Source organism: Pelobates fuscus, chromosome 1, assembly GCF_036172605.1.
Source record: "Pelobates fuscus isolate aPelFus1 chromosome 1, aPelFus1.pri, whole genome shotgun sequence".
Classification (NCBI taxonomy): Eukaryota; Metazoa; Chordata; class Amphibia; order Anura; family Pelobatidae; genus Pelobates; species Pelobates fuscus.
The window spans coordinates 326,814,476-326,840,540 of record NC_086317.1 but is presented as its reverse complement, the minus strand read 5'-3'; the positions used below and the strand labels follow the sequence as shown (position 1 = coordinate 326,840,540).

General features: G+C 42.0%; 1 protein-coding gene across 1 annotated transcript in view; it reads right to left on the bottom strand.

The window, feature by feature from the left end:
- Positions 1–26,065, bottom strand: part of COL4A1 (collagen type IV alpha 1 chain) — a 205,899-nt gene that overhangs the window by 55,270 nt on the left and 124,564 nt on the right. Inside the window, exons 23-34 of the mRNA XM_063459844.1 lie at positions 24,488–24,577; positions 24,319–24,389; positions 23,947–24,138; positions 20,727–20,895; positions 20,139–20,231; positions 19,436–19,540; positions 18,811–18,908; positions 8,607–8,757; positions 6,165–6,278; positions 5,615–5,782; positions 2,135–2,224; positions 1,244–1,396 (exon numbers count right to left, since the gene is read on the bottom strand). Of these exons, the coding sequence (XP_063315914.1) occupies positions 1,244–1,396; positions 2,135–2,224; positions 5,615–5,782; positions 6,165–6,278; positions 8,607–8,757; positions 18,811–18,908; positions 19,436–19,540; positions 20,139–20,231; positions 20,727–20,895; positions 23,947–24,138; positions 24,319–24,389; positions 24,488–24,577 (1,494 nt within the window). The remainder of the gene's footprint in view (positions 1–1,243; positions 1,397–2,134; positions 2,225–5,614; positions 5,783–6,164; positions 6,279–8,606; positions 8,758–18,810; positions 18,909–19,435; positions 19,541–20,138; positions 20,232–20,726; positions 20,896–23,946; positions 24,139–24,318; positions 24,390–24,487; positions 24,578–26,065) is intronic.

The following is a 26,065-nucleotide window of genomic DNA, read 5'->3' as shown; positions in this document are numbered from 1 at the left end:
ATCGGAACCGACTCGACTATTGGCGGGGCCCCTTTACACTACTATGCAACCCCGTTAACCCCGCTCTGCTCCCTGTATATTCCCCGACCATACAGTACCAATCCTCTTCAACACCAACAGCAACACAGAACCCATCCGGGTTATACCACACACTGACACACTACACCACACCACACTCTCATACACCCCACTAAGGCACACATGAATCCAAGGCTCAGGTGCCTATAGAACTACCCGCACAGCCCTAGCCCGCAGTTGATTGAACCTGGTAATTCACGTACCTAACAAGAGCTATGATGTGGCGCCTCCCAGGAGGGTACGAGGCATCACCTGACACTTGCGCTCTACTGCTACCTGAGCCTACAACAGTCAATGTTTATACTCTACGATATGTACTGTGCAATGTTATGTTCTTACTATATTAACCCTGTTCTTTATATATTACGCCTTTTCTGCGGGCCTGCGCGCCCAAATTCGCCTACTAATATGTATAACTGTATAATTCAATAAAAACGTGATTAATAAAAAAAAAAAAAAAAAATTATTATTATTATTATGTTATTATTTATATAGCGCCAACAAATTCCGCAGTTATCCAAGGTCATATGTGAAACCCAGAAAGTATGTATACATAACATAACTATCATCATCTGGACTTACACTGAGCTATTAACTGCAGAAACATATTAGGTTGCAATACAGTAAAATGTGAGGAGAACAAAATAAATCAGTTGATGGGAAATTGTACAGGAATTTACCTTGTCTAAAAAATAATTACCCAGTACCCAACTGGACATATGTTTGAATTGATTTAACTGGAGAAATTATCCCTAGAACAAATTGTCCACGTGTAAAGAAAAATTAAATTGGTAGATTATAGTCCAGTATATTGTTAAAATATTGGAAGTTGCAAGGTTTAATAACATTTCTAGGTCAACACTACCTTACTCCAAATATTTAATTCAGAAGTAATTTAAGTAGTTCAGAGATTGATCAACTATCTTGTAAAGAGCATACTTATTAATATGATATGATATGGTCTGACAATACAAAGCACTGCTTTTTATATAAAGAACCCACAAAAACCTACGAGGTGCATGGTACTTCTTTTCAAGTGGGCTATATTTGGTCAATATGTGGTTATCAATATCTCAGGAATACAGATTAGCCAAAACAACACAGATTTAACAAACAAGTAGATGAATAGTGTGTTTTAGTGTCTTGAGATTATCTGCAAAATTACCTCTATCTCCTTTCTCTCCTTTGACACCCTTCATAGCATCCATGTCTAATTCTTTCATAGAACCTGGGGCTCCTGGCAATCCTGCTTCACCCTTTTCACCCTTGTCACCGAAAGAACCAGACTCTCCAGGGAAGCCAGGTACACCAGTGTCACCTAGATACAAATGAATAAAGTGATACATTATTTGAATCAGAAATCAAGTATATATGGCAACTAATAAAACATATGGTAAACCATAAGTAGATTCAATTTAACAAACTTGTAATTTCTTTTTGAAATTATATTTTACATTACTCCTTACATATTTGTGTCATTCTTAAAACATGTGTGTCTAGTAAACTATCAGTATGGCATGAGGGTATTTAATAAGCTTTGCAGCAAAAATAAAAACTCAAGGGGGGAGGGCGGTTCCTGACTAGCAAGCTGGCCAGACGTGTTTTCTGGGAGCTCCTGCCAGCAAAACTTTTAAAGCTACTAAAACAGTAAAAAATTGTGGCAGAAGACTCTAAAACCAGCACAACAGGCACCTCTACCGACGGGGACATTTGCCATTTTATTATGCTTTTGCCATTTTATTCTGCATTCTGGCCTTGCAGCCGGCTGAGATTATGGACCAGATGGCTGGGGGAGGTAGACGATCTCCCACCTGTGGCCAAGCATTTGCAGCCAAAGTAGCCCCGTTACCCCCCTTTGGACTGGTGGGGGCTATTCTGGTGCCCACTGGACACACTAAAAAGCTTCAGAGTTTTTCTCAGATAGTTGTTACTGCCCCCCCTCCCCCTCAAAATATCTATTGTAATCTAATTATATAAAATTCAAAACAAATATATATATATTATTTATTTTATTTATATTTACATTACTATATTTAATTATCAAAACACCTCCCACCTTTTGGCCCTGGTTGCCCTGGATTTCCTGGTGCTCCTGGTTGGCCAACACTTCCTGGAGTTCCCATAACTCCCATCTCTCCTTTTGGACCTAGAAGTGGAGATCATGGAGTTAATTGGTGCATCATGATAAACAGAAAAACCTATAAGAACTATTATGTATTATAATATACAATGATAAAAATATACATATATGCCTAGTATCACCAATAACGAAAAGCTACAAACATCCTCCATTCTTTGGATCCACAAAGAAGGTGTGATAAATCTGCTAATGACGTTTAATGAGGTGGTTCTGTCACCTCAAACTCACCTTTCTCCTATTGTTTCCTCTTCTCTCCCTTATTCAAAATATGTTATTTTTTCATTTCTGATCTATTTCTCTTTAAAACATAAGATATGGATTTCCTGGTTTTATGTACGTTTTCCTACATTTGAAAATATGGACAAAGTGTGGAATATAAGGTATGAACTATTGCCTTTGTTAGTTTGAGAAAGAAAATGGAGCTTGCCTTAAGCCCCACCCTTTCCCAAGATTATCAAGTGTAGGAAAAATACATAAGATAAAGTAGTCCCTAGTTTGACCTATGTTTTAAAAAATAAATAAATCAGAAATTAAGAAAATAACCGATTTTAAAAGAGGAAGAGAAGAGGAAACAATAGGAGAAAGGCAAGTTTGAGTTGACAGAGCCACTTTAAATACAATTTGTATGGACACACACACATGTATCACACAATTCTTCTTATTTCCAAGAAACCATATAGAATTTCTGTGAGAAACAGTACAGTAAAACTTAAGCAAGTCCGGGGGGGGCGGAGCTAACTTCCGGGCTGGATGGACGTGCTATACCCCAGCTCCTGGCACAAACCACCGAAACAAGGGGTAAAACCCCAGAATAATGGCACACATGCTGCCTGGAAGGTGACAGCGACGACGGGCACCCCCGGAGGAACACAGCGAGACCAAAATCCAAACAAACAACCTCCGGGAACCCACACACACAGCATGGGGCCTACCTGCCATGAGGCCGGGGAGAGGCGGCCGCTCTCCGCACCGGCACCTGCGCATACCGACCCCTCTATATACTCACCACCTACCCCCCCCCTTTGGACCGATGGGGGATATCACGGTCCGTGCTGGAGGTCTGGAGCAATCGACCTGCCTAAAGACAAACAGCAAAACAGCAACGCACCTAAGCTCGGAGCACCCAAGATGGCGGCTGAAACGGAGGCACTGCTCACACACAACAGGCTGCACCAAGACACCATGCGAGGCATAGAGGACAGCTTCAACCGCTTTTGGGAACAGTTCTGGGAGAGGCATCTCACAGCCCAGCCCGCACTGACCACCCCACAGATCAATGGTGAGCAGAGCCACGGACGGAGGGAGGTGAGGGGAAAGTCCTTGGGCACAGCGACATTGCCCCCAATTAATCCCAAGCCACAGAGCCCACCCGGGTTGAAGGTCCGACTGGGGAACACCCGACCGCATCAACCACACAAATGGAGACCCAAGCAGCGCAAGCACAAGCACACTGCCAAGCCCTCTATTAATCTCCCACGTGGAGGAAACTCTGCTTGCACCACGCACAGAGTTTGTGGCCGACGGATGCAAGACCTCACACAGACCCGGGGCAAGAAGGTCATTCCCATACACACCCTTGGGCCAGTGGCTCCCAGAAGATCTCGGGCGAGCCCTACAGACACTCGGAGAAACCACCCCAGCAAAGCGGAGAGAGCAGGAGGAAGGCAAAGAGGCCAAGCGTCTGCAATCTCCTCGCAAGCACCAGCATCCTCACAGCCGCGCAGGGGAGTCGGCTGACGAGCCGGCCGTGAATTGCGCTTCAGCCAGTAAGTGAGCATAGCACCCGGACTGGCACCCGGGGGATTCGCACCGACAATGCTGAAGTTGGACTTGCCCCCTATGGGGTCCCCAAAACCGTGAACACCCCCAACATAGCGGACTGTGTCCTAAGGTGACCCATAAGCCTGACATTTCCACTACACTGTCAATCCACGTCTGCTCATCCATGTTTTTCTTACTCTCATCAGCCTATTTCTACATGTTTGTACGTGTGTATGTTTAATGATGCAAGCCTGTTCATTCCATTGTGATCAACAACGTTACTTATTCTAACTTTGCTTGTACCATATACCATGTTTACTTTACTAAGAGTCCTTGATAAAAAGCATAGCACACGCATCTCTTTATAATTGTGCTACACTACCAAGCTTACATTATGCCGTCAATAACACGTTAACTGAATTAGCTATATCTGGCAAGAGGCACAGCAAACGTATTTCCTCATTAATCTCCAGCAATAGTTGTACCCAACCTGTATTACCGTGTTTATATAATATCAAAATGTGACAGTCTTTCCATGGGAATATATAATAAGCGACGCTGACACTTATGTTTTGTTTTATGCAGTTCTGATTCCCATTAATTTGTAAGCTGAAAATTTAACACTGTTATACCTGATGTACTTTGCCTGTTGCATAATTTAGTCCTGAGTAGACGCACTGTGATCCTAGCGGGTTAACCTATACTTAGGCAATCACCTAATAACTAATTTGATCGATGTGCCGCCTAGCACAAGCCTGTTTAACTATGAATATCTCACCGATTGTATCAACCTGTTTGCCTCTTAAAATAGCATAACTAGTATGAGCCTGCTCAACCCTCACTATGTTCTCGATTCATATAAGCCTGTTTTATTATTAGCAACCTTAAAGTTTAACCCTGTTTACCTAGCCTTGTAATAATCGTTTTCGAGCTAACCTGATATCAAATAGATTGCCATCGTTTAACCAAAACTACTTAGCTTAGCATGTTTTACAAAAAAGAAAAATTGTGCAAGATTATCATGCCACTGTTTAATCAATATGTAACTTTAAGTAAACAAACGCTGTTGTGGCGCATGACAATGCTCTGTAATCACCCGCACGACAAAAATAAAGAATTAAAAAAAAAAAAAAAAAAAAAAAAAAAAACTTAAGCAAGTCCTTCGTGAAAATTATTATAGAATATGAAGCAGAATTGGTGTGTGCAATTGTACTGCTCATAGCGTAAACGTACCTTTATTCTACTCTGATTGTAAGGAGAGAAAGACATTTTATTTTGCCACACCATGCTTTCACAATAGGTTTATTAAACAGCACCTCTGGGGGATTACTAGGATGCTTTAAACAGGATTTGACATATAAACTGACCTTCATTAATTTCTGGGACAGTTATTTTATACTTGTTTATTGGCTTTCTCTTCATGACAAACATTTCCAGTCTTTCTCTGATACCATCTTTGTACCAATCATCATGTCGTAAGGTTAAAAAGGTAAACTCTTCAGTATTATGAATAAGTTATTATACATCCACACTGAATGGATAAAACTAGATAACTTTCTAGATACATTGAATTTTATCTGGTTTAATGTCTCATTCTATATGTGTGAATCTTTGACAAATATGGCACAAACTTACCAGGAACACCTTGAATCCCCTCTTTCCCTGGTATGCCTGGTTGGCCACTTTGTCCTGGTGTCCCTGTGGCCCCAGGAAAGCCTGTCTCTCCTTTATCTCCTTTGTGCCCAGGCATATCTAAACCAGGGTAACCAGGAAAACCTCGATCTCCTTTTGCTCCAGCAGATCCTGCAATATAATGTAGATAGGTAGTTATATTTTTAGTTGGATAGGTAGTTAGAGGAAGTTTGATGTCTTTGTCTATGACATTTATATTGTGCTCATATTTTCAGTGTTCTATCTGGATAGCATATTTGAAGTTGAAAATAGAATTTTTGTTTACTCTTGTAAAAGAAGGAATAGCACTTAGAAGTTGGCCAATTAAATTCTAAATTAAATTAAATGAAAATATTAAATATTTGAAATGAAAGGTTTATTTACTAGTGTTTTATTATTTATAAAATGTTTTATTCCTTTAAAGTGAAAAAAAACAAAAACGTTTTATATTTGTTCATAATCCACACGCAAATACATAAATTGGAAAACATGCAATGTGCTCTATATTACTTACCTGTTAGTCCTGGTGGTCCTTGTGGACCTTGCATTCCTTGTTGACCTGGTGGACCCATTCCTGGAATACCAGGGGGTCCTTGCATACCTGGTGCACCTGCAGGTCCTGTATCACCTTATTGTAAAAAGACATTGTGTAAAATAGCTGTACTGCAGCAGTCTTTTTTTAAAACATGGAATGCAAGAGGAAATATGAAACAAACTAAAGGAATACTTGAAAAACTACACATTTAAACAATGATTAATATTTTATAACGACAGGTGTAGAGTATAAATAGACAATAACCATGACTGACACACATACAGAGACGTTGCAATGCAGTTCAGGGTAAGCTTTATGTTTGGGGATGCTGATCATTTGGCAAGCATGAGATATATATGACTTGTGATATAAAAATCCAGAGTGTCTAACTCAGTGGTTCCCTAACTTTTTAGGTTCAAGGCACCCTTAATATTTCAATATTTTTCCAAGGCACCCCAAGTCAAACTTTGTAGGTTGTATATCTGTACAGCGTTGCGGCATTTACTGGCGCTATTGTGTAATGTACAGTGTTGGCATTTGAAGGGGTGCTTGTATATAGTTTTAGTGTTTTAACACAGGGGTGTGTTTGTTTCTCTTAAAGTGAGTGCTCCTAATCTCAGCTTGTTATCTGTATAAAAGACACCTGTCCACAGAATCAATCAATCAATCAATCCATAAATCAGATTCCAAACTCTCCACCTTGGCCAAGACCAAAGAGCTGACCAAGGATGTCAGGGACAAGATTGTAGACCTACACAAGGTTGGAATGGGCTACAAGACATTGCCAAGCAGCTTGATGAGAAGGTGACTACAGTTGGTGCAATTATTCGCAATAGGAAGAAGCACAAAATAATGGTCAGTGTTCCTTGGTCTGGTGCTCCATGCAAGATCTCACCTTGTGGAATTTCAATGATCATGAGAACGGTGAGGAATCAGCCCAGAACTACACGAGGATCTTGTTAATGATCTCAAGGCAGCTGGGACCATAGTCACCAAGAAACAATTGGTAACAGACTATGCTGTGAAGGATTGTAATCCTGCAGCACCTGCAAGGTCCCCCTTGCTCAAGAAAGCACATGTATAGGCCTGTCTGAAGGTGGGCTTACCCTCTGATGGCCATTGGAGGTAACTAAAAACCTCCATTTGTTTAAAAATACATAGGGATGTGGAAAGAGAACAGGTAACTTTTTTTTCTTTGTTTTTTACAATATGTATTTTTGGCTGATGTGTACTATGGTCATTGCTGCCGCCCAGGAGTAATAAGAATTGGAGCGCAGGACTAGTTTCTTTGTACGTGTACAGGCCTGTCTGAAGTTTGCCACTGAACATCTGAATGATTCAGAGGAGAACTGGGTGAAAGTGTTGTGGTCAAATGAGACCAAAATCGAGCTCTTTGGCATCAACTCAACTCGCTGTGCTTTAATGAGGAGGAATGCTGCCTATGACCCCAAGAACACCATCCCCACCATCAAACATGGAGGTGGAAACATTATATTTTGGGGGTGTTTTTCTGCTAAGGGGACAGGACAATTGCACCACATTAAAGGGATGATGGACGGGGCCATGTACCATCAAATCTTGGGTGAGAACCTCCTACCCTCAGACAGGGCATTGAAAATGGGTCGTGGATGAGTATTCCAGCATGAAAATGACCCCAAACCACAGCCAAGGCAACAAAGGAGTGGCTCAAGAAGAAGCACATTAAGGTCCTGGAGTGGCCTAGCCAGTCTCCAGACCTTAATCCCAAAGAAAATTTGTGGAGGGAGCTGAAGGTTCAAGTTGCCAAATGTCAGCCTAGAAACCTTAATGACTTGGAGAACATCTGCAAAGAGGAGTGGGACAAAATCCCTCCGGAGATGTGTGCAATCCTGGTGGTCAACTACAAGAAACGTCTGACCTCTGTGATTGCCAACAAGGGTTTTGCCACCACGAAGTCAAGGGGATCAAATACTTATTTAACTCATTGACATGCAAATTAATTTAGAACTATTTTGACATGCGTTTTTCTTGATTCTTTTGTTATTCTGTCTCTCAGTGTTAAAATACATCTACCATTACAATTATAGACTGATCATTTCTTTGTCAGTGGACACACATTCAAAATCAGCAGGAGTTAAATACTTTTTTCCCTCACTGTACATATGATTTTTTAACACACAGTATATAACTTAATACCCCATAGAGATTAGGCTTTTATTTTCCACTTATTTGTCATGTATTCAAACTCTGAAGCAACATATGAATTCACATCCAAAAACATTGCCAGTGTTCTCTGATAACTTTAAGATGGTGCTTTCTCCCCACCATAAGCAATTTCCAACATAATTCTAAGATTATTCAAGAAGCATGTACTCGAAAGATGGGATATAAGCATTAAACAGAAGTAAATAAGTCTTTAATTGTATTTAAACAGACATTTACCTTTAACTCCTAAATGACCAGGGACACCCGGCAGACCTTGTTCTCCTGGAATACCCGATGCACCTTGATTTCCTTTCTCTCCAGGTAAGCCTGAAGGTCCTGGAGGCCCTGGTAAACCTTTTTGCCCAGGTAGACCAAACCCTGGCTCACCCTAAATGCAATTTGAAAATACAAAACAGATTATTGAGAATAAGGAAATAAACTACATTTGTTGAAGTAGTGGCAATACAGCTGATACTCTAAATATGTATTACTAGTACTATGACTAACACCATTTGCATGTAGTGTTATGTTATTTCTATTGAGAGGATGCAATGCATGGTCGATATCACCATACTGCACATATTTAAATTGGTAGTTATTTACTGGAATGCATAACAGGATCACAGTACTTTGCACATATCTGCTACTTGACCCTAAGTGTAAAGGACTTAAGTCAGCATGGTCACATGCTAACCTTCATAGGTCATAGTAAAAATCAAGCACAAGAATAAAATGTGCTTGATGTTGCAGTATCCTCAATGAAAAGTATGAACTGCGTGACCACAGGCAAGCACATATGACAGGCCACAAAGGTCATAAAATTACCTAGGAAATTCCAAATTCAAAAAGACCACACATCAGAACACATTAGGGTCCAACATAACTGGAATTGAAATGATTGTCTTGTCACAATTAATTGACATTTGATGGCAGGCTATTCACCACAACACACCTCTGGCAAAGCCTGAATCTGAAACGTAAAAATAAAACTCTGAAGTTAAGAAGTACATGTACGTGAACAAAGACACAATGGACAAACATAACCTCTGGTTAGGCACATTAAATACGCAAGGGACTAGACAGACACATAAGCTGCCAGGATATACTAATATGCCCAAACACGCAGATGTATTACCGAGCCTTAGAATGGCCGGACTCAACATATAAAAGGAAAGAACAAAAGACAGGCTGAGGACAAGAATACAGAATACACGAAAGCGTTAAACAAGCCAAAGGTCGAGGAATATAGAAGTCAGAATAGTCAGGAGCCGAGCCAAAGGTCAAGGGATACAGAGATTGGAATGTCAGTAGGATAGCCAAGGTCAAAATACACAAGAAACAATACCAGAAATGCACTCTCGGATAACCAGAACAGAAACCACGACAGTGCATAGAGAAATGGACAAAAAAGGTTTAAATAGCCTAAGGTGCTCCCTGATTGGCTGCAGGGAAGTATATGACAGTGAATGTGTGTGTGACATCACACACACGTTCCAAATGGTTAGGCACTCGAAGGGTTAATATAAAACCTTAAACGATTCTAATGTTTACAGAACCGGCCGCTGTGTAAGAGGAGGAGTTCCTGTCATTTTGGCCTGGAGCGTCGCAGGAGAAGGTAAGCAATAGGCAGCATTCCCATTACCACGTGGGAATGCAGCCACAACGAGATGCGCTCACTGGGTCCCAGTCCGCTCCCGGGCATGAGCGGTCCCGGTGGGTGCCTGGAGACAGGGTAAATATTCGGTGAATGCACGACGTGACAGTACCCGCTCCCCGAAAACCACCCACGGGGAGGGAAGGGGCCGAAACCGGACATGAAAAGTACGCAGCAGCCTAGCAGCATGAACGTCAGAGGCAGGAACCCACAAATGCTCCTCTGGACCATAACCTCTCCAATGAATTAAATACTGCAACACCCCACGCGACCACCTGGAGTACACAATAGATTGGATCCAATACTTGTCCTGACCATCGACAGACACAGGAGAATGATGCAACGTGCGCTTAGAGTAACGATTGCACAACAGAGGTTTGAGCAAGGACACATGAAAAAACATTAGGAATACATAAGGCCGGAGGGAGCGCAAATGGATATGACACAGGATTGAGTTTCCTAGAGATCACATATGGGCCAATGAATCAAAGCCAAAGACAATGCATGCTGTACAAGCTTCCACCTTTCTTGAAGATCATGAAGGTGTTTATCAAGAACCGGTAAAACGGTTTCATGAAATTGAGAATGGATAACAAGGGCATGTCTACCATAAGTAATGACAAAATGGGCTATGCTGTGAGGAGTTGTGTGTAGTGTTGTTACGTGTGAATTCAGCACAAGGAAGAAGGTCATACCAGTTGTCATGGTTGTGTGATATGAAACATCTCAGGAAGCCCTCTATAGATTGATTAACCCTTTCCGTAGCCCCGTTTGTTTGGGGTGATATGATGAGGAAAAAGACAATTAAACCCCTAGTTCAGAACCAAACTGTGTTCTCTATCAGATACGATTTCTTGTGGCAACCCATGTAATCTATATATCTCTTTAATGACGATCTGGGCCAACTCAGTAGAGGTGGGCAGTTTACGGAGTGGAATCAAATGGATAATTTTCGTGAAACGATCTACCAAAGTTAAAATGGTGGTATGTCCTTTAGATGGTGGTAGATCTACAATGAAGTCCATGGCAAGATGGGAGCAACGTTTTTCAGGGACAGGGAATGGCTGTAAGGGGCCACAAGGCAGTTTATGAGGTGTTTTGGTCATAGCACAAACAGTACATGCCTGAATATAATCAGTAACATCCATATGTAAAGAAGGCCATCAAAACTGTCTAGATATGGAGGATAAGGTTTTCCAAATCCTGGCATGGCCAGCTTACTTGTTATCATGATTCAAGGAGAGTATTTCTATTCTCTCCATAGGTGGAACATACAATTTATTGTTGGGTTTACCGTCAGGGACCTGTGTTTGGGCTGCATGTACTTTGTCCATCAAGGAGGAAGACATGGTTAATATAGTAGTAGCTACTATACATTCAGGTGGTATAATAGGAACGATTACTAGATCTTGATCAGAGCCAATTTCGAATTGTGTAGATAAGGCATCTGCCTTAGTGTTATGAGAACCAGGCCTATACGTGATGATAAAATTAAAACGAGAAAGAAACAAGGACCATATAGCTTGTCTAGATAAGAGACATTTTGCCTCACTTGTGTAGGCCAAATTCTTATGGTCAGTAAGGATCATTATGAGTTATTTAGCTCCCTCTACCAGATGTCTCCACTCTATTAATGCTAGGATTACAGCCAACAACTCCCTGTTCCCTAAATCATAATTAACCTATGCATGGGATAACTTTTTGGAGAAGAAATCACAAGGATGAAGTGGAGTGTTTTGAGACTCCCATTGAGAGAGGACAGCTCCTACTCCTGTTTCAGAAGCATCAACCTCTAGCACAAAAGGTTTGGAAGGATCAGGATGCATGAGAATAGGGGCAGTAGAAAAGAGGGTTTTAAGTTGTTCAAAGGCAAACAGGGCTGCAGGAGGCCAGACATGAGTCTCAGCACCTTTACGTGTGAGATTAGCAATGGGAGAAACGACTGAGGAAAATCCTTTAATAAACCTGCGGTCAGGGCCGGCGCGTCCATAAGGCGGCACAGGCGGCCGCCTTAGGGCGCACGGGCTCTGGGAGTGCAAGATTTCAGTGACCGGCAGGAGGGAAGCTCTCCCTCCTGCCAGGCCACCATCTCGGCCCCCGGCGCGGCATGCGGCAGTGCTGTAATCAGGCGCGGCGAGGGAGCCCTAATCTCACCGCTCTGCTCCCTCGCGCGCTGTCTGCTGATGCCGCAGGTGGGCCAGAATATGACGTCATATTCCGGCTCCCGCAGCATCAGCAGACAGCGCGCGAGGGAGCAGAGCAGTGAGGTTAGAGCTCCCTCGCCGCGCCTGATCACAGCACTGCGCACGCCGCGCCGGGGGCCGAGATGGTGGCCTGGCAGGAGGGAGAGCTTCCCTCCTGCCGGTCACTGAAATCTTGCACTCCCAGAGCCCGTGCGCCCTAAGGCGGCCGCCTGTGCCGCCTTATGGACGTGCCGGCCCTGACCGCAGGTTTATTAAAGGATTTTCCTCAGTTGTTTCTCTCATTGCTAATCTCACACGTAAAGGTGCTGAGACTCATGTCTGGCCTCCTGCAGCCCAGCAGCCAAGCAGCCCAGCAGCCCCACTGGACCCCAGGGAATGGTTATCAATCATCCACACCAGCTCTCCATGTAGGGAGGCTGGGTGGAAAAGGTTTATTTCTAAAATAATTAGTGAATGTATGTGATGTGTCTGTGTGTGAGTGTCTGTGTCTGTTTGAGTGTCTGTGTCTGTGAGTGACAGTGTGTGTGTATGTGAGTGACAGAGTGTGTGTCTGTGAGTGACAGTGTGTGTGTCTGTGAGTGACAGAGTGTGTGCCTGTGAGTGAGTGTGTGTGTCTGTGAGTGACAGTGTGTGAGTCTGTGAGTGACAGTGTGTGAGTCTGTGAGTGACAGAGTGTGCGTCTGTGAGTGACAGCGTGTGTGTCTGTGAGTGACAGCGTGTGTGTCTATGAGTGACAGAGTGTGTGTCTGTGAGTGACAGAGTGTGCGTCTGTGAGTGACAGAGTGTGTGCGTCTGAGTGACATCATGCGTCTGTGAGTGACAGCGTGTGTCTGTGAGTGACAGCGTGTGTGTGTGAGTGAGTGCGTCTGTGTGTGTGCATGTGAGTGTATGAGTGTGTCTGTCAGTGTATGATGAGTGTGTTTGTCAGTGTATGAGTGTGTATCTGTCAAATCAGTGAGAGTATGTTTGTCATTGAGTCTGTGTGTGACTATCAGTGTGTCTGTCAATGAGTGTCAATGAGTCTGTGTCTGTCAGTGATGTCTGTGTGTTTGTCATTGAGTGTGTGACTGTCAGTGTGTACAGAGTGTAGCGGAGCGGAGCGCGGTACAGGAGCTTCTGTTTCCTGTACCTGGCCAGACTGACAGGAGGTGCTCACAGACAGAGCACTCCCTGTCAGTTCGGCTGGGTACAGAAAACTGAAGCTCATTTAAGGGATCTATGCAACAATAGAGGTAGGAGGCACACGAGGAAGGGGAGTGTGACCACTAAAGGGGTGTGGGGTGCACCAAGGGACAGGGAGGGAATGGGAGAGAAACACCAAGAGACAGGGAAAAGAGGGGGGAGGGGAGAAGAACACTAAGGGACAGGGAAGGGACCACTAATGGTCGGGGAGGGGAGAGGGGCTGGTTAAGAGGCACATAGTTGAAGATGTTTTTGTGGGGGGGGGGGGGGGAGAGGGGAGAAGGGGGGGGGGAAGAAAAATGCATCTTCGCCTATGTACCTAAAAATCCAAGCACCAGCCCTGCCTGCGGTAGTAATTAGCGAATCCAATAAACCTTTGAATGGCTTTAAGACTCTTAGGTCTGGGCCATTGCAAGACCGCCTCAAGTTTCTTGGGATCCATTTAAAAACCCTTGGCTGAGATAATGTAGCCTAAGAATTGAACCTCTGCTTGATGAAATAAGCATTTCTCCAATTTACAATATAAGCCATTGCATAACAGTGTAGTGAATACCTGAGAGACATGAACACAGTGAGTGGTAATGTCGGGGGAATAAACGAGTATGTCATCCAAATAGACTAGCCAGCCCCCTGTTTTCTCATATATGTATTTGGAAATCTAGCCAACTCCTTAGCTTTGTACCCCTCCCTGTTACAGATGCCTCTTCCCAGGGCCCTATTTAGCCTTGTACTGCAGAGAACACTAGATGCAATTTTTTTACCTAAGTAAGTAGCTCATGAGGCAGACACTAGGCTGGTAGTGTAGGACCTGCCAAAGGTGGGGTACATTGACGTTGTGGCAGGCTTATGCTATGTATGATCATATAATGTAACTAAACCCCATTATTTTTTGCCTGGTTAGGTGTAAAAAAAAACTAAAAAGAAACTAACAATCTGTCAGCACTGAAGTTGCTGTTTAGGGGATAATGGAGTGCGCTGTATTTTCTTTTTTTATTTTATAAATTGGCTCCCAGCAGCACCCTATTTATGCATATTCAGGTAAGTGCAGCCAGACCCCTGTTTTCTCATCCAAATAGACTAGAACACATGAGTGGATATACTCCCTTAAGATGTTTACGTATAAGATCTTGGAAAATCGCAGGAGCATTACACAATCCAAAAGGTATTACAAGATATTCATAATACCCACTCCTTGTGTTAAAAGTGGTTTTCCATATCCTGACCAGATTGTATGCACTCCTAAGGTCTAATTTTGGAAAACACAGTGGCCCCTTTGAGTCTATCAAACAAATTTGTGATGAGGGGAATAGGATAGACGTTTCTTATAGTAATCTTGTTAAGACCTCTATAATCAATGCATAGTCGTAGATCACCCTCTTTCGTGGAAACAAGGAAAAACCCTGCGCCTGCAGGAGAGGAAGATCTACATATGAAACCCTTGGCAAGAGCGTCCTGGATATACTCTTCCATGATTTCACTCTCATGGAGGGACAAAGGATACGTCCGGCCTTTTGGGTGGCATCGTACCTGGCAGGAGGTCTATGGCACAGTCATAAGGTCGGTGTGGGGCAGTGGCATACACACGATCCATGGGGCCATGGTGCAAAAACGGATCCATGGTCCCCCCCGGCGCTTACACTGCGTGGGTCGGGCCGCAACACATGGCGGCAGGCACCTGGTAGCAGGGCTGCGACCCCTGCGACCGCGGTATGTGTGCCAGTGCATGTAGATACACATACACTAAAATGGCCACTATAGGCACCCAGATCACTTCAGCTCAATGAAGTGGTCTGGGTGCCAGGTCCCTCTAGTTTTAACCCTGCAGCAGAAAACATAGCAGTTTCAAAGAAACTGCTATGTTTCACTGAGGGTTAATCCAGCCTCTAGTAGCTGTCTCACTGACAGCCCCTAGAGGCGCTTCCGCGATTCTCATTGTGAAAATCACAGGGAGAAGATGCTGGACGTCCATAGTAAAGCATTGAGTAAAGCTTTCCTATGGGCGGTTTGAATGTGCGCGTGGCTCTTGCCACGCATGCATGTTCGAAGCTGAGAGGCGGATCGGGCAGAGAGACCCCAGCGCCAAGGGCCACATATACACTCACTGACAAACACATATACACTCTCACTAACAAACACACACTCACTAACAGACAAGCATACACACACACACACTCACTAACAGACACACACACTCTAATGAACAGACGCATACACACTAGCTAACAGACACACACATTTGTTGACAGACACACACTCAGTGACAGACATACACTTTCACTGACAAGCACACACCAAACAGACTAAAAACACACACTCAATAACAGACACACACATACAGACACACACATACAGACACACACAAACTAACACACAACTAACACACTCAGTAACAGACACACACACAGTAACACACTCACTGACACACACAGACACATTAACATTAACACACATACACACTCACATTTTTTTTTTATTTAATCCCCCAGTCTCCCTACCGTTGGGAGTGCTGAGGGGATTCCAGCTTTGCCTGAGGTCCAGTGGGGCTGCTGGGCAGCCGGTCACTTTATGGGCGCACAAGGGAGCACTGATCCTCCTGTTTAGCTCCCTCGCATGCTGCTTACTGATGCCAGAGCCGTAGTGATGTCATATTCGGGCTCCGGCATCACTCCCTCGCGTGCCCGCAAAGTGACGCCACTGCCAGCCTCGGGGAGCCCTGATGTGGCCAGCTCATGGGCCCCTCAGGAGAAGAGGCTGTCAAAATGCGGCCATGGCCTAGAGGGGTGGACCCGATCGCAGCTGCGAACCCTGCAACCGCGGTATGTACGCCAGTGGTGTGAGGGTAACGCTTCGGCATTGGTTTTATTAAAGACTTCCTTAACCTTGATATTGTGGGGGAACTACTGTGGATAATGGATCAGCCGTTGGCACGTTAATACGACCTAAAGGTTTGACGGAGAGAAGACATTGATCCTTGCAGCTAGTTCCCCAAGTACAAATTTCACCCTTAGCCCAATCCAAGACCGGATTATGTCGCACCAACCAGGGAAAGCCAAGAATGATAGAACATGAAGGGGTTGAAATGACTTGGAGAGTTATATTCTCTCTCTGTAGCATCCCTATGGACAAGGATAAGGGAAGAGTCTCATGGGTTATAATGGGTGTCTGAAGGGGTCTACCATCTATGGCCTCAATGGCCAAAGGTGTGGCTGTCTCCTTCAGAGGGATAAGAAGGTCGCTAACAAACTTTTTGCCTATGAAGTTCTCAGCGGCTCCAGAATCAACAAGGGCCTTACAAGGAATATTATGAGCACACCAAGATAGAATAACCGAGAGGAGGAACCTGTTGTGAGGCAGGATAGAGGACGATTTCATTACACATAAGGCCGGTCCTCTAACGGTGCTTAGGTGTGGTCTTGTTCCAGACGTATAGGGCAGTTTAAGGGTAAATGTCCCCTTTCACCACAATATAGGCATAAATCCTCAGCCCTACGATATTGTTTCTCAGCTTCCGAGAGCTTCATCACTCCCAGTTGCATGGGTTCGGACTCAACAGCAACTACAGGAGCAGAAGGAGTCATGCGAGGAGCCGGAGAAACAGAGTAATGGACAGTTTGTGTTTTGGTCTTTGCCCTCTCCCTAAGGCAATTATCTATATCCATCATACAGATAATATAATCCTCCAATAAATCTGGTAGGTCTTTTGTGGCTGTTTCATCTAGTAAAGCCTCACAGAGCCCTTCTGAAAATGCTGTTGCCAAGTCACTATTTGTCCAATCTACCTCGGCCGCTAGTCCATAGGATTCTATGGCATAATCCGCAAAGGATCTATTGCCCTGTTTAATCCGCATTAACGCCTTGGCTGCCTTCTTAACTTTCCCAAGAGGTTCAAACGATCTTTTGAATTCAGTAATGAATTCCACGCAGTTGTAAGCTACAGTCCTACCACTCTCCCATAAGGGATTGGCCCATGCTAGGGCTTTACCAGATAGTTGGTTCATCAAATACCCGATCTTTGCCCTATCAGAAGGGAAAGAACCAGGGTATGCTTCAAAGTGGTACTCGATTTGATTTATGAAGCCCATACACTCCTGGGAATCACCACTGAATCTAGGTGGAGGGGATAAGCTTATGGTCGGAGCTTATCCCCCCTTTGACCACTGGTCACTTCCACAGCGGCATGCTGTGGAGCCTGGGAAGTAGGAGGTGTCTCAGACTGGAGGTGAGCAGTGCGAGCCAGCAATGTCTGAAAAACCTGAGCGAACAGATCCATGCGGAGATCATGTACCTCTAGCTTTGCTTCGCAAGACATCACTTGCCTACCTAAGTCTGCAGGGTCCATGGCCCTGTCGTAATGTCAGGATATACTAATATGCTCAAACATGCAGAACTTAAGTATAAAAAAAAGACAACCCTAAGACATATTACCGGGCTTTAGAGCGGCCAGATTTAATGTATAAAAGGAAAAAACACAAGACAGGCTGAGGACAAGAATACAGAATACACTAAACCATTAAACAAGCCAAAGGTTGAGCAATATAGAAGTCAGAATAGTTGGGAGCCGAGCCAAAGGTCAAGGGATACAGAGATCGGAATGTCAGTAGGATAGCCAAGGTCAAAATACACAAGAGACAATACCAGAAATGCACTCTCGGATAACCAGAACAGAAACCACGACAGTGCATAGAGAAATGGACAAAAAAGGTTTAAATAGCCTACAATGCTCCCTGATTGGCTGCAGGGAAGCATGTGACAGTGAACGTGTGCGTGTGACATCACACACACGTTCCAAATGGTTAGGCACTAGAAGGGTTAATATAAAACCTTAAACGATTATAATGTTTACAGAACCGGCCGCTGTGTAAGATGAGGAGTTCCTGTCAGTGAGGCCGGGGGCGTCGCAGGAGTAGGTAAGCGATAGGCGGTATTTCCATTACCACGTGGGAATGCCGCCGCAATGATGCGCGCCCAACGTGACAGAAGCACAGGGAAATTAGAAATGGGTTTAGACCATAAATGGAAGAAAAAAATGGAAGAGGTTTTGATGGAATACATTCTGCCTAACGAAATCAGCCTGTTGACTGAATCCTTCCACAGATTGTTAACTCTGTGTACTTGATGTATGTCAGATTATCATTTTCCAAACACAACTGCCATATTTATAAATCTGAGTAATGCTTCCTACTTATTACATAGCTCTAGACGTATAGCTTCCAAGTTTAGAACAAGAGATACTTAATGAAAAGTTGTTGGCTACTTTAAACTGGACTCAACAATAACAGGAAACCTCTGTATATTAATAAATAAGCAGCACTTATGCAGGAACAAGAAAACCAACAGTTACACTTCTCATTGCCAATGGAAAGTAAATAAGTGAAATAAGTAAGTTACATATTTTAGTTACCTTTTGTCCAATTGTTCCTCGTAAACCAGGAATACCATCTAGACCACGAGAACCAGGAACACCATCGAGACCTTTGGGTCCTGGCATACCCTGGTAACCTGTGAAATTACACAGACAAAAAAAAATTGGTTCAACAGAAATTGGCCACTGGGAGTACTGCTTTGTGTGTCTTTAGATTTTTATAAGAATGATACCATGGATAAGATGAACAGAACTTGTTTTATTATTCTTAATTCTAATGTTTAAATGTAACTAATTAAAGGACAATGTGAATGTGCATTCACCATAGAGAAGTCAATTAAAGGCACCCGATGTAGTGATGAACAATGAGATGCAGTTTAAAAATGGCAATTTATGTGTTTTCAGCCTCCTGCACCAGCTTCAACCCCAAAGTTAAAAAAATGTATATGTTTACATCATTGCATTGTCTACAACTGTTTTAATCTGTGTGAATGCAAGGCATCAATAAAATGTGCCATTTCCTCTTCTTGCTGTTTGTAGCAAGCACAATGCATGGCAATGTCTGTCATAGGCGCTATGAATGCTGCAGACAGATGGCAGCAGCAAAACAGATAAAAAAAAAAAAAGAAAAAAATATGGGCCACACAGAAATAGGACCACTTACCTTTTTCACCCGGGGACCCAGGGTATGACACACCTTGTATACCCTGTTCACCTTTTTCTCCTTGAAAGCCAGGTCTTCCAGGAAGTCCAGAAGACCCTTTTTCACCTAGAAGTGAAGCCAGTCACTGATTAAACATGTTTAGGGAGTACACAGACTTTGCTCAGACCATCAGAGTACACAGTGAGGAGTCTACCTGATATTCTACTAAATAGAGGAATGCTGTGCTTATCTCTCGATACCAGGACTGATAAATGGATTAAACTCTCAATATATTAATATTTTATCTTGTGCATTTTTTCTGGCAGTGATTAAAGGTTTTTACAGTTACACTGTATAGGCCGAGTCTCTACATATTTTCAGCTAACTCATATATATGAATAATCCTAGTTCCTTGTGGAGTTTTGAGCATTTATGCATGCATTTTAATTAATAGGTGCAATCCAGTAAGGGTCCATTGTCACCTGGGATATTTATTTACAAAGAGCACTATTGGATTATGTGTTTCATTTATTAAAGAACGCAAAATAATGCTATGCAAAGACTACACTAGATTAAGGTAATATTATATTATTCCTTTAGTCACCTTAGTGCCTTTTGACTTTTCATATTTAAAATGTTCATACAAGCAAACACAGGGGGTTTATTCTATGTAGTGTGGTACTGTCGTTAAACAGAACAACCTAAAATGCAGATACTGCCATACCTTGTTCTCCTGGAAATCCGGGTGAACCTGCAGTTCCCATTGGTCCTGGTGGTCCAGTCTTTAAAATGACTTTTCCAGGTTCTCCTTTGCTTCCTAGCAACAGTATAAAAAAAAAAAACAATTATTGAACATGTTGACAAATGTGTAACAATGGAGAATATCAAGATGTACTACATGCAAAAATTATCTGTTTGATTTATTTCTTACAGAAATAAGCATCCCAGTAAACATGACTGAATAATTTATCAAATACAATATTATACCGCAGAGTTCGTGAAATGCGTTAATTAATCTACTGCTGTTGTTCCATTTATGTTTTCTCCATTTATGTTTTCAGTGTGGCAATAGAGTGGTGGAACATATGTAGCACTGGGCAGAAGATCCCTGCACTGTGGACACATATTAAAATAATCAAATGACTTGCTCCTTCCTCATAAGTGCTGCTTTAACCCTTCCCAATCCCCGCCACCGATATTATCCTGTTTGTATTGTCGGTGGTCCAAGTTGATATTTTTTTCAACCAACAGTTTTTAAAAATTTTAATACACACATATTAAATAACTGTTAATAATTGTATAGAAGAGTTACCTGGAGAACCTGGAGGACCTGAATATCCAGGTAGCCCTTCCTCTCCTTTGTCTCCAGGTTGACCAATTTGTCCAAATCCTGTAGCTCCTGGGAAGCCTCGTTCACCTGTTGTACCAGGAAATCCTTGGTCTCCAGGAGGTCCACGATCACCTTTAGCCCCAAACACTGCCTAATTTAAGACAATACTCACATATGTTTATCAGGCCATCATTCCTTAAGTCAAGCATAATGAAATGTAATACTGATCACTAAAACTCTAAATTATCTTTTTAGGGTTTGTTTGTTTTTTTAAATAAAAGGTTAGCACACTAATCTAAGAGGATATGCTTAATTTTCATGACATGTTAGAGAAATATAGATACCAGTATTAGAAAAAGGGTCCAGGCACTCCAATGTCTTCAGGCACCTTTATTAAAAAAAAATTTTAATCCATTGGGAGTCGAAACATTGCAGTGTTCAATATGTTCCAAAAAAGATGCCTGAAGACGTGGAGTGCCTGGACCCTTTTTCTAATACTGGTATCTATTATCTTATGGGTTTGTGCTGGCTCTTGGTTCAGCTAAGCACCCTTTCTTAAGTGAATTGAGTGTGGTTCCTTTTCCATTTTGCATGTTAGAGAAATATGGCATGCATATATCTGAAAGACCTAAATAAAATATAAAAATGTATTCGTTTTTGTGGTATTTGTTGTCCATATCATATCGACAATGGCAATAAGTTAGTATGGACAGATAGAACTGTTACTCAAAATGTAAACAGAAGGTAGGATTTTTTTTTTTTTTTAGGTTTTAGTAGTTTACAGTGAATTGGAAGTGGAGGATGGACTTACGCAATATTTGACTCCTTAAATTAAGTTGCGTAAGTTGCTTGGGGGACAGTAGAGAAGGTATGAAACTATATAATAGGAAGTAACAAGATAGAATTATGCTTGTTAACCCCTTCAGGACGGCGGGCGTACTATGCCGTCCTTTGGAACTCGGCTCTAAACGCTGGCGTCCTTCCCACACTCCTGCTCCCTGGCGATCCCCCGCCGGCGATCGTGATGGGGGGACTTACCTGGCATCCAAGGGAGTCCCCCTGCGTCTGATCTGGCCCTCCTGGGCCATGTTATCACGAGGAATAGCCGTCCATAGAAGTGCCAGCAGGGGGAGTGCCTGGAATGACAGGCAGTCCCCCTGCTGCATGAAATAAAGTTAAATAAAGTTTAAACACAGTTTAAAATTAAATAATATACTCTTAGATCATATATAAATATATTATATGTATGATCTAAGTATATATATATATATATACACTTACACATACATACACATACACTGTCTAAGTGTATTTTAATATTTATTTATATATATATATATATATATATATCAAAATTTACATAGAATGATATTAATTAAATATATGTATATATATATAGTTTTATTTATATATATATATATATATATATATATATATATATATGTAAATATATATATATATAAATATACACATAAATATATATATGTATATATCACTATATATATACCTATATATAAATAAATAAATGTAAATATATATATATATATATATATATATACATATATATTTATTTTAATTCTACATATATATTTATGTAATATTTTTACATACTTAAGTCTTTTTATTAATTACAATTTGCAGGACCTGCCTGATAACCCAGGCAGAAAGTCGAGAGACTTTTGCTAGCACTATATATAACCCTGTACCTTTCCAAGACACCCTAAAACCTGTACATGGAGGGTACTGTTTTACTCGGGAGACTTCGCTGAATACAAATATTATTGTTTCAAAACAGTAAAATGCATTACAAACAATATCATCAGTAAAAATGTTTTTTGCATTTTTCACACACAAACGGCCCTTACACTGACGATATAATTGTTGTGGTACGTTTTACGGTTTTGAAACACTAATATTTGTGTTCAGCGAAGTCTCCTGTATAACAGTACCCCTCATGTACAGGTTTTATGGTGTTTTCAAAAGTCACAGAGTCAAATTTAACCCCTTAAGGACACATGACATGTGTGACATGTCATGATTCCCTTTTATTCCAGAAGTTTGGTCCTTAAGGGGTTAAAGCTTGTGTTTCAGTTTTTTCACATTGAAATTTGCCAGATTGTTTACGTTGCCTTTGAGACCATATTGTAGTTCAGAAATGAGAATTACCCCCATGCTGGCACACCATTTGCAAAAGTAGACAACCCAAGGTAATGCAAATGGGGTTTGTCCAGTTTTTTTTTTGTAGCCTCTTAGTCACAAACACTGGCCAAAATTGGCGTTCAAATTAGTTTTTTTTCATTTTTCACACACAAACAAATATTAATGCTAACTTTGGCCAGTGTTTGTGATTAAGTGGCTACTAAAAAAGACTGGACATACCCCATTTGCAATACCTTAGGCTGTCTACTATTGCAAATGGTATGCAATCATGGGGGTAATTCTCATTCCTGGGCTACCATACCGTCTCAAAGTCAACATAACCAATCTGGCGAATGTAAATGTAAAAAAAAACTGAAAAATTAAACATGCTATATTTGCCCCTGTAACTTCCCAAAGCACCGTAAAAAGTTTACATAGGGGGTACAAATATACAAATATGTGCATTTTATTGCAGTAAAAGCTAACAGTATTATAACATTCACAGTTAAAATGTCATGCAGAACTAAAAAAGTAACAAATTGTCTTAATTCCTCACATTTTTTCAATGTTTTATTCATATTAAATTATGGTTCATAGCTAAATATTTGATGTTACAAGAAAGCCCTGTTTCTCCTGAATAAAATTATATATAATACGTGTGGGTGCACTTAATATGAAAGAGGTGAATTACGGTTGAACAGACATATAGTCAAATTCCAAGTTTTGTTTACGTTTTATTTTGATCAAAACGTGTACATTTGGCCCAGTCCTTAATGGGTTAAGGTTAACAAAAACCTGATAGTTAACAAAATCTGATAAATAAATGATAGATCAGAATATGGATAAGTAAAATATCTAATGAAAACAAACTGATAAAAATTACACCAAAGTAATTGCATTGCATGCTATTATTACCTATTGAGAGATGTCTTGGAATTTGACAGACGTTTAGTGAGCACTTTAGTGAGTAAATTAGAATATTTATCTTTCTACCTTATGAAAATAAATGACAGCATAAACAGTACAACATTCAATGAGGTATTTTTTTTAACAACAAACATACCGACACACCCTTTGAACCCGGTGCTCCAGGAGCTCCATCTCTTCCTGGCCTTCCCTCCTTCCCAGGTGTCCCTGGTTGTCCTTGGATTCCAGCATTTCCTTTATCTCCTTTTAATCTTGGTTCAAAAAAGACTTCTCCAGGCTCCCCTTTGGCCCCAGGGCTGCCCCTCAGCCCTGGAAGACCTTGAGATCCCTGGAACATAGAATTATACAATAGCATTACTTTTGTGAATACATAGTGTTAATGTAATAATATCTTGGAAGAGCAACAGTAGGTGGAGAGCCATCTATATGTAGATATCAAGCTAACAAACAGAGCAAGAGTTTAACATGTGCCTTTACAAATTCATACAACTAAAATAACGCAACTTACAGTTAATCCTGGTAACCCATCATATCCATTTAAACCTTTTTCTCCCTTGATTCCAGGCAGGCCAGAGGACCCTAGGATACCATATTTTTACTATATTGTACAAGAATATACAGTAAAATATTGACATATAAAAATGTCAAAAAGATATGTCAATAATATTAAACCTTACCTTTTTCTCCGGGAGGACCCTGGGGACCTGGGGGCCCAGGAAGTGCTGGTGAAATTAAATCACAAGTTGGACATGAATCTCCTTTGTCACCTGAAATATGTATCAAAAGCCTGGTTATAATGGATTGTGAATGATAACAAACCATCAAGTAGAAGGATGAGCTAACAGTGACACAATTCTTTTGTACATATAATTCTATTGTCGTATTATGTTAAACTACATAAATTACAGGACATTATTATTATTATTATTATTATAGCAATTTATATAGCGCCAACAGATTCCGTAGCGCTTTACAATATTATGAGAAGGGATTTAACTATAGATAGGACAATTACAAATAAACTTACAGGAACAATAGGTTGAAGAGGACCCTGCTCAAACGAGCTTACATTCTATAGGAGGTGGGGTGTAAAACACATTAGGACAGGAATTTGCAATCAAATAAGGTGGACTGCCCTTTAGGAGAGGGCAAGAGACAGGTATGTGAGGTAAGGGTTAGTCTTGGAGGCCATAAGCTTTCCTAAAGAGATGGGTTTTAAGGCACTTCTTAAAAGATGCAAGACTAGGGGAGAGTCTGATGGCGGTAGGCAGGCTATTCCATAGGAAGGGAGCCGCCCGCGAGAAGTCCTGCAAGCGCGAGTTGGCCGTACGAGTGCGGACAACGGACAGGAGGTGGTCACGGGCAGAGCGGAGAGACCGAGAAGGGACATACCTATGGATCTGTGAGGAGATATAAGAGGGGCTAGAGTTGTTCAGTGCTTTATAGGTGTGAGTTAGTACCTTGAATTGACTCCTATAGCATACAGGAAGCCAATGTAAGGACTGGCAGAGGGGTGAGGTGTGAGAGAAACGACTAGAGAGGAAAATCAGTCTAGCAGCAGCGTTCATTACGGACTGTAGGGGTGCAGTACGGCTTTTGGGAAGACCAATCAGGAGAGGGTTACAGTAATCCATGCGGGAGATTACCAGAGCATGGACAAGCTCCTTGGTAGTATCTGGTGCAAGAAAGGGGCGGATGCGGGCTATGTTTTTAAGATGGAATCTACAGGATTTGGCAACATGCTGGATGTGAGGCTCAAAGGTGAGACCAGAGTCAAGTATGACGCCAAGACAGCGCGCTTGCAAGGATGGACTGATGTTGGTACCACAAACTTGAAGGGAGAGTGAAAGAGGAGGATCAGTATTAGGAGGAGGAAAGACAAGGAGCTCAGTTTTTGAGAGATTGAGTTTCAGAAAGCGGGAGGACATCCAGTCAGAGATGGAAGAAAGGCAAGCAGTGACACGTTGCAGGACGGCAGGGGAGAGGTCCGGGGAGGAGAGATATAGCTGGGTGTCATCAGCGTACAGGTGGTAGTGGAATCCAAAAGAGGTAATAAGTTTGCCAAGAGAGGCAGTATAAAGAGAAAATAGAAGGGGACCAAGGACGGAGCCTTGGGGAACTCCAACCGAGACAGGGCGAGGGGAGGAGGTATCATTAGAAAAGGAGACACTGAATGAGCGTTGGGAGAGATAAGAGGAAAACCACGAGAGGACAGAGTCACAGAGACCAAGCGATTGAAGAGTTTGAAGAAGGAG